The sequence below is a fragment of the Ruditapes philippinarum genome, unplaced genomic scaffold (assembly GCF_026571515.1).
Source record: "Ruditapes philippinarum isolate M1 unplaced genomic scaffold, ASM2657151v2 ctg5659_1_1_1_1, whole genome shotgun sequence".
Classification (NCBI taxonomy): Eukaryota; Metazoa; Mollusca; class Bivalvia; order Venerida; family Veneridae; genus Ruditapes; species Ruditapes philippinarum.
This window is the reverse complement of record NW_026856426.1, coordinates 93,071-103,656: the sequence shown is the minus strand read 5'-3', so window position 1 is coordinate 103,656 and position 10,586 is coordinate 93,071. Positions and strand designations below refer to the sequence as shown.

The 10,586-nt window shown below is 31.0% G+C and overlaps 1 protein-coding gene across 1 annotated transcript; it reads left to right on the top strand.

The window, feature by feature from the left end:
- The first annotated feature begins 731 nt into the window (after window positions 1-731).
- On the top strand, window positions 732-3,696 carry LOC132746486 (uncharacterized). The gene is made up of 2 exons (XM_060735662.1): window positions 732-867; window positions 1,352-3,696. The coding sequence occupies exons 1-2, from the start codon at window positions 850-852 to the stop codon at window positions 2,711-2,713; spliced, it is 1,380 nt and encodes a 459-aa protein (XP_060591645.1). The 5' UTR covers window positions 732-849; the 3' UTR covers window positions 2,714-3,696.
- Window positions 3,697-10,586: the final 6,890 nt, after the last annotated feature.

The window sequence follows — 10,586 nt, the reverse complement described above, 5'->3', positions numbered from 1 at the left end:
CAGTTTAAACCATTTTGTTGTCAGTTCATACCATATCGTTGCCAGTTTAAACCATTAGGTTTTCAGTTCATGCCATATTGTTGCCAGTTTATACCATTTTGTTGTCAGTTCATACCATATCGTTGCCAGTTCATACCGTATTGTTGTCAGTGAATACCATATTGTTGTCAGTTTAAACCATTAGGTTGTCAGGTCATATCATATTGTTGTCAGTTCATATCATATTGTTGTCAGTTTATACCATTAGGTTGTCAGTTCATATCATATTGTTGTCAGTTCATATCATATTGTTGTCAGTTTATACCATTAGGTTGTCAGTTCATATCATATTGTTGTCAGTTCATATCATATTGTTGTCAGTTTATACCATTTTGTTGTCAATGAATACCATATTGTTGTCTCTTTAAACCATTATGTTGTCAGTTCATACCATATTGTTGTCAGTTCATACTATATTGTATTGTTCATACCAAAATGTTCCACTAATACCATCGTTTCCAGTTCATACCATGTTCTTGTCAGTTCATACGATATTGTTGTTAGCACGGTTTAAAATTTAAACGGTTAGTAGTACACCTGTTATCAACATAATATAACTTTATCACAGGAGTAAAATTAGAAAACTGGTATAGTAATTACTATAAATATTCAGTAAACGTACCCGGGGTATTTTCAATATGAAAATAATACTTACAACAAATTGCGAAATAACCTAAATTTTCAGTGAAAATTTCAGTGAAATCGGTTTTCCATAAATTATGAGTTTAATATAAAGAATTATTGTTAATTAGTTATTTATTGTTTGTTTGATATGTAAACGGTCTACAATGTGTTTTATGTCTTTCAAAAATGGCATGTTCTAAAATTGTAAGTATTTTAATTATTTTAAGTATAAACAATTTGAAAATTGATGTAAAAATATCTTTATTATAACTTGTTAGCTTTTACATGTAAACTTATTCAATCACTGTTTTATTAGTGTTGAGTTTTAATCAGACTTCTTTTTCAATTTAAATTTTTTTTTATTAAGTAGGGAAATCTCGAAGAAGCGCTTATCTATTTTTAGAATTTTGTAGAAAATTTATTCACCTCTTTTCGAGCATTAACATCTGCGGAAGCTCGAACTGGAATAAGTCTACGTCATAAGAATACGTCATCGTCAGCGTTTTGCTATAAAAAATCTTTTTTTTTATTACTATTATTGTTGCTACTGTACTGTGTGTTGTAATTGTTGTGATTTATTATAACCATATTTTCTACTACTACTTTTTTTCATCAACACCATCACAACAACAACAAACACTGCCGTCATTATTATCATTATATGTCATAAAATGTTTCTTAACTTCAGCAAAAAGATGGAACCGGTGCACGTGACATGGTACCAGCAATGGACAAACTATACGATTTGATGCACGAGAAACACGTGTTTATCAACTACAGTCAGCCGGAAATAGAGGATATATCCAAAGCAGTCCAAATACTTCTGACAAGGCTTATTGGCTGTTATAACAATCGGAATGGAAGGTTTGTTATAACAAAGTTCGTACCAGGTGGTAGTATGGTGGAAAAGACCAGAATCTGGGAGAACCAGCAGGGTCCAATGATCGAATTTGATTTTCTTGTGTTATTGCAGTATCGTTACGAAGCACAACATGTTGGCTACGGCTGTCCTGGTCATTTAAAACTTTTGAATTTCAAAACGGCCAGAGGCGATGATGGGAAATATACCATGACAGAAGAAGAGTTAAGAGCAGACGAGGTTGTAAATGAGCATAACAGTGTGATTTCAAATATCCTGGAAGATATATGCAAGAAGAATACAAACTGTACAGTTCACGCTTGTGGTTGTGACGTCAAATGTAGTGACGTCGTCTGTTGCAGTGATCAAACATCTAATTCATGCGCAACGTTTCGAGTTGACACAGGCTCTGGGTGGCTAGAATTTGAAGGATTGGAGGATGAAACTAAGAGCTTTCTTAAACCAATTATTATGAAATGGCACAGCAACAGTCAAACATTAATTAAACCAAAAATATCAAAAGAAATCGACATTGTCGAAACGAGTCCAAATGAAATCAAAATAATGGCCGATTTTATTCCGGGATTTCAGTTTTCGCGATCAAGAATTCCAGAATTATTTGAGTGCAATTTTCCAAAATTTCCTAATAATGTTCAAGAGCCTGATGAGTTTTTCCTGGTGCCAAAATTGTGTCCTAAACAACACCCAACATGTTGGAGAATATCTTACTGTGCAAGCGAAGTGCAATCAATGACGTCAACGCATCAAAAACACAGGGACGCTTATAAAATGATCAAAGTGTTTAAAAATTACGCGCTAGAGAATACAATCTTGTCAACTTACTTCATGAAGTCAGTTGTTCTGCGTCATATCGATCATTGTGAAGCAGACGGACCGGAAATGCAGCCATGTTTGACCGAGATGCTCGAGTATACATATAAATGTTTCAAGAGGCACGAATTACCTCACTTTGTACTTGGACATGATCTTTTCGAGAACAGGATATTTTTTCAGAACGCAAAACAAGAAGAGGTGTTCTTAAAGAACTTTAAACAGCTAGTCAGTGAGTTGAAGAAAGATCGTTTCCGACGTTTTTTAACAGAAGAAGGTAAGAAGACGAAGAAATCGTTACAAATAAAAGACATGCTGCAGAGGATTGCCAAGTTGCTAACAAGCCACAGACAATTCTAAAACATTGTAAACTGTTGGTTATTCTAACAATCTGTACACGATTGTGAAAAAGTAACTGGAATTTCTATTTAACTTATGTTATTTATAATAATCTGTCTAACCATTGAAAAAATGTTAGGCAATTCTAACTAAGATACAGAAATTCTAACTTCAATAGACAATTCTGGTTAACCATAAATCCTAAAGTGACGCAGGCGATATATCCGGACAATAGGATTTTCATTCACCATTTGCAACTCTAACAAGAGTTTAGTATTTTTGGAAATCAAAAGTTTGAAAGTTAAATAGTGGTTTAGACCGGTGATGTATTAAAATGACCCATTTGTTGTTGGTACAATGTATGTAAAATGTTAGGATTACTAGTTAAGTAAGTGATAAGTAAGTAAATAACCCGTCACCGTCACCCCACCCCAACCCGCCGGATCCCCGCCACACACACACATATTAGCTGAATATCTTTAACATTACAATGTATATAATATATACACTTAATAATATACATGTTCCATTTGACTAATTACTGCAACAAAATATAGATTATTTTACATTAGCTTCAAATCTCGCGAACAAAAATAGATCAAAGGAGGGATTTTGTGATGTGTATTTAAAAATAACGTATTGAATTTGACTTCGGAAATTCCACTGTCCACTTGATACAGCCTATCCTTGAAAGTTAAATATAAGTAGATAATAGATATATACTCTTGACTGATTTAATATACAAAACTTGATTTATGTATGGATATGACATTATTGCTATTTATAGATTAACATTTAGTTAAATTGCGGGTATCAGTGTCGTCTGCTTGTTAGCCGGTTTATTTACGTACATTCATTTAAATCAGGACATAGATTTAAGGAGAAAACAATTTGATTGTATTATTATGAAAAATGATAGCTTTTTACTTTTTACAAGGTCAGATATATTTCACATTAATATTGATATGATCATCTTCTGACAAATCTGACAAGAACAACATCATTTTTACTATTATCATTATTATTTTTATTATTATTATTATTGTTATTATCTATTTATTTATTTATTATTATTATTACTTTTATAATTATTATAATAATAATTATTATTATTTTTATTATTATTATTATTATTTTTATTATTATTTTTTAATCATTATTATTATTCTATTATTTTTATTTTATTATTATTATTATTATTATTATTATTATTATTATTATTATTATTTTTATTATTATTATTTTTATTACTGTTATTATTATTATTATTATTAGATAATAATTTTTATTATTTTTATTATTCTATTATCATTATTATTATTATAATTATTTTTATTATTATTATTATTATTATTATTATTATTATTATTTTATTAGTATTATTATTATTATTTTTTTTTTTCATATCATTATCAACACCATCATCATCACCATCACTATCATCAGCATCATCATCATTATTACTATTATTATTAATGGTAACACCAGTCATAATAACTTATAATGAAATAAAAAAGGGTTCAAACTGAAAAATCATAATTCAATACAGTTTCAAATTTTTTACTGAAAAATGAACTTGATTATAAATAAATTGAAATGCACATGCTAAATACTTTTATCATAAAACTAAAAGCGTTTTGAGTGTTAATGATGTATTTCTAAGTTAAAATTCACACAAACACACACACATACACACACGCACGTACACAGGCACACAGGCACGCAAGCACGCACGAAAGCATTCAAAAAGTTTAGCTTGTACGTATATACGTATCCCATATAAATTTGGCCTGGCAGGAACCTTTGCATTACTGCTCATCCTGTGCTCTCTCTCTCTCTCTCTACCTGTTGACCGTAGTCCCCCAAAAGAGAAATTATAAATCTCAAATTGATGAAAACTAAAACTAGAACAACATAAGCAATAAAATCCAGATGAAACATCAATATGTATACATAATGAATGTTAAATTGATGACTACAGTTATAACTCTGGGGCATAAGTTAGGCATTTTTTGTATGGAAAAAAATCAGTCACTACAAATATATGCGTACAATCACGTCATGAATAATATTCTTTTGTACATATTAAACAACAAACGGTTTCTATAATAGCTGTACGGCCTCAAACCAAACTAGAAAAAGTAAAAAGTTGAACTTGAATCCATTAATGTGGTAGTGTTATTTGAAGATATTCAGTGCAACTATTGATAATGTAGGTACACAATTGAAGATTAAATCAAATTTCATTACGAAAAGACGGATCTTTACTTAATATTTAATTTAGATAAACTGAATTGGATCGTTAAAATGTTAATTATGCTCTCAGCATACTAATAAGATGTTAAGTGCACGTTGTTATCGTTTTGTTTTATGTTTTTTGTATTGTGATTCATTTTTTGAAGCCACAAAGTGTATCATTAACTACGTAATTAAACTCTGTTACATTAAGTCGAGTTAAACAATTGTCATATTACATCTACATGCACCAGTAGTCTTGAACCCTGGTCCCGGTGCCCCAGGGTACCGCGAATGATAGCAGAGGAAATGGGCTATTTTTTCTACGTAAGCCCAGACAGGTGTTTTAGTACATATCGTAATGTAACTGCTCAAAGTCAAATTAAGAGTGCGCAACAATTAAAGAAATCAACCCATCATGTTGCTTTGATAAACATTGTTATGTTTACTTAATATTCAACATTGTGCAGTAAGCTTCTTTTACATAAGATTGCTTTCAAACGATGTTGTTAAATTTAACAAAATAGCAAATAGTTTACAATTTTCTATCTCAAGCCTTTGAAATCCACTTCCTCAACAGAAAAAAAAAACACAGTTCCAATTTTTAAATGCTTTAACATATGATCGTGGTATCATTTGAAAATAGATGCATTCAAATATAACATAAATTATATACGCAAAAATGTTATTAATACAAGAAGGATGCTCGGTTGTTATGCGTGTAAGCGAAGCGTCAAAAGCCATTTTAAGTTATCATAATGTCCAGATGCGTATTTGCAGAAGATTTGAAGACTTTTATTATATATCCTTTTCCAACACATAGGATTTTGAAAACGTTCTGTTCTTTTTTTGTAAATCTGCGCCCGGCCGTGATTACACATAGTTCTATATATAGTCATATCCAATTTAGATATTAAGTATAAATCAAACATATAGTTTTTATCAATGTAAAGATATTTAAGATATCAAAGTATTTATCAAAAGGGAGACAACACATGTATTGTAAGGACACTTTAACCATTCTAGAATTATTTCACATTGATTGTAAGTCAATTCCACATGTGTCTTAATAAAATAAACTTTTAAAAGAAATAAATCACGTGACGTTTATACATATAATCAATGATTTTTAAAAAATCGGTATTACAACACATAATGCCTTGTAACACCGCACTTTGGGGTCAAACGCACTTAGGGGTAAAAATTGAGAAATTGACCCCAAAGTGCGTTAATATGCTACATTTCAACGCACTTTGGGTTCCTGAGGTTTGAAGTTCTGCTTAAATACTGAGTACTGACTTATTTTCGATCTGCGACATTGAAATATTTGAGGTGGAGTTCAAGATGGCGGTCGATACTTTGTTTGATGCTTAAGTAATAAAAGATTCATTAATTTTACCACTTGAAATATCTAAAAATTGTGTTCATAAATTGTGGATGTATTCCTAAAATATGCTGCAAAAAATCACCTTCTGTCAGTCATTTACTTGATAACTTTGGTGCCGTATTCAGCCCCATTTTGAATATGATGGGGATGAAATAAAATGCAGTTAATATTTTTTCCAGAAAGAACTATAAATATACTCTATTGCAATGTTCTGGTGAAATATCAAGTTTCTCGATCGGACTATAAATAGTGATTTTTACAAATACATTATTAAGCTTATCAACACAGTTTTCTTTAAGCTACGTAACAGCCGTTCGCCAGAGGCTTTCTTAATGGGAAATCTTACATGTATACTTCTTTAGAAAGGGTAAACATGAATTTTATAATGTTTAAATAATGATATCAGAGAAATGTAAGATGCTTGTTACCTGAATAAAGTAGCGATAAATGTGAAATAATTTGTCATAAAAGGAGCAAAATGTAAACAATGTAGTAATGTATTTCACTATAAAATACTAATTCACTATAACTGTACTCATTGCCAAAAAGCAACAGATGAAAAAGATGGCCAATGAGCAACTTTTTTGATACTATAGAAGTACACCAAAAAAGCTTTTAAGAAATACAAATAAAAGCATAATGGGCCCTTAAAGCGTAATTTTTATAATCTCGGTGGGATCCACACCCCACCATCCCCTCTAGATCCTTCAATGCGAACATTACATTTTTATGAAGTTCCGCTCTTAATGTGTGACTATATACTAAAATAGTTTTATTGCCTGTACGGTCTACTACTACTTTAGACCCCATCTACAACTAGTCAAGTTTCTTAAATGTCACATTTAGATAAGCTAAATAAATGGCCCTTTCTCAAGATTATCAGGCATTCAGAATATTTCAGAATTTATACCTTTGTCTATGGTAAGACTTTCATATTTCTATAAAATGTGTGAATTAAAAAATGGGAAAATAATGCAATTAACTAAAAACAATAGAGTTAATGAAAAGTGTACATTCTTTTAATATAAATGGAAAATTTGAGAAGAAATATATATTTTGAGCTTATTTATTGATACAAATTCCTTATTCACTTAATGGTCAAGATCATTTAAACCCCTAATGATTCTACTATAATTGAGGGCACATGTTTCGCGTCTATTTAATACCTTGATTATTGTTTACCATTGGCTTTGACTACATTGTATTAATTTAAACATAATGAAAATTCATTTTTTAAGACTCCAAAGTGTGGTCGTTTGTCTGATATTAAAAGATGCCTATGTACCTGTTTAGCGCACTTTTGGGTCGAAATTGGACCCCAAAGTGCGTAATGCACTCTGGGGTCGACCCCAAAGTGCGTTGGACCCCAAAGTGCCGTGTTACAATGCACGGGCTTCATTTGTTGCATATGCAATTAAAAATTGGTATACATAGACTAGGGTGATTGCTATTTGATTTAATAATTTCAAACATTACTTTTTTGTAAAATATTATATAAATAACACATGGGTTTGTGGGTAACAGTAAAAAATATCATCCCGGATAAAATATTGTTACCCGAGGCGTAACCATTTGAGGACTTAGTTTAATTTTAAGTTGTTAATATATGAGATAAGCATTCTATTACGGGCATATATATGTCAAGATAAATTATTCCTTAGCCTGTTTGTGCCTGCTTGTGCCTGTCAGTGACTACATGTTTTAAAAAATCTTACTGTCTTACTGATGTATGGTGTCGTCAAAAATGAATGATGGACAAGTAAATTAAAAAAAAAAATGTATTTACCGTTACAGTTCAATAATCTAGCGTAGTTATTAGCAATCAGAAGCGATGGTGAAATAGAAGATATTTTATTATTTTGATACTGACAAATACATATAGATTACAACTTGATAAATATATGTTAGCATAAGTCGAACGTAATCAGTTTCGTTACTAAAACAACATCAAGCTACTGCCTGTATTACAACAACAACAATAACAAACAAAAATAACAAAAAAAAAAACAACCCAAGACAAAACAAAAACGAACAAGCATGCTCTTTTATCAGTTTTACTGAACCATTTGTTGAAAGAACATAATCATGTTTTCTTAACATTACTGTATGTATTCTGAAAAGAAGAAAAAAATCCCCTATAGAGCAATGATACTTAAAGTGTCAGTGAAACATCTCGTTAGATCTGAAAGAGCATTTCCCAAGAACCGACTTTAGAAGATTCATTCTGTTGTATTTAATAGTACATATATTAATGGAAACATTTAAGAATGTCAGAATGACATCTACTTAAATTATTTAAAGATCACAAAGTCGGATATTGGAAAACACCAATGAGCCGCGTCACGACAAAACCAACATAGTGCGTTTGCGACCAGCATGGATCCAGACCAGCCTGCGCATGCGCGCAGTCTGATCAGGATCCATGCCGTTCGCTATCAGTTTCTCTACTTGTAATAGGGTCTGTAAGCGAACAGCATGGATCCTGATCAGACAGGCTGGTCTGGATCCATGCTGGCCGCAAACCCATTATGTTGATTTTGTCGTGACGCGGCTCAAATTATTTATCAACTTTTAAGAGAGAGTGTCCTACAAGGAATATTTGCACAATGTTCAGTCAGCTACATGGATAATTAACGCTAACTTACTGGGAAACACTCTTCCATTAGATCTTAAATACAAAACAATATATAGGACAAAAACAACATAATGTGAGTCAATGTATCTCTAAATCTAGGTAGATTATACAAAGGTACAAATAGATGTGCCAGCGCCGGGACTTGTATATTTAGGGCGTTTACAAATATAATATACCTTAGGCTAATATTTATATACATATGAAACATACATACCAATGCATTCTGACAAACACCATCACATATAAATTACCCAACAAAAACAAATACGCTATCATAATTATGTTTTTCTAAACAAAAGGCGTATTCTTTCATTTACATACATATTTTATATATAGTATGTACTTGATTGCTAAACATTATTCTTTTAATGTCACATAGTACTGAGGAAAGCATATGTTAAGTATGTTAAGTGTTTGACTTTGTTTATTAGATGAAAAGGGTATTTAGTCAAGATACATTATCCCTGAGCCACATCTTAGCCTGCTGGTACCTTCAGAATCTACCTTTCAGTGGCTTGAGAGTTTAAAAAAATGGATACATACGATGGATGCATTGGTACAGATTGACAACAAAAAAGCAGAAAACAACAACAAAACGAACAAACATGACATTTTATTACTTTATATTAGACTTTTGTTGAAATAACATATAGAGGATATTTGTTTATATGTGTGTTAGATGAAATAAAATTATATCTTACACAACAGACAAAAAAGTTTCTTTTCTTTTTATACTCAAAAATAAGTTTAAATGAAATTTCATTAATATTAACTTTAATATCAAAATCTGTTTTCCCCACTGGTAGCCTCCATTTTTGTCCAATATTGGTCGAATTTCTCATAAATACAAGAAGTCTTGACGTGAAAAATAGGTTCAACAATCAACGTTAAATGGCGATGATATTATTTATTTTATTAAAAAAAATATTTATCAGCTATGCCTTTCTTTAAACAGCCCTGCAATGCCAGAATTGTCAGGTAAAAATAAAATTGATGTACCACATGCAGACAATCTTTAAAAAGTAGTCTCGTCATTGAAAAGTATGAAATTATATTTTGATAATTTTCACTGTGAAATTATCAAATATATTTTTCACGGATAAATCAGCAATCCACTCAAAAGCATAAAATCAAATCGTGTTTTGTTTACATTACTGTATGTATTTTCTGAAATAAAGAAAAAATCCCGATAGTGCAATAACACTTAAACTGTCAGTGAAAACATCTCGTTAGTTCTAAACGAGTCTTCCCGGAGAACCGGCTTTTGTAGAATTATTCTGTTGTATTTATTAGTACAGATATTGATGGAATCACAAGGAGGCCAGGTCAATAAAAAAATTCCGAAAAGAACAAAAAAACAACAATAAAGAAATATTTATATTTGGCCGATAATTGTTTAAAGAAGGTCAAAATGTCCATTACTTAGGTCATTTTAAAGATCACAAAGTCGGATATTGGAAAACAACAAATTATTTATCAGCTTTTTAAGAGACAGTGTCCTACATAATATTCGCATAATGAGAGTCAATTTATCTCTAAATCTAGGTTAGATTACAAAAGTACAAACGGATTTAAAAGACAAGCGCCGCGACTTGTATATTTAGGGCGTTTACAAATCTACTATATCTAATATGGTT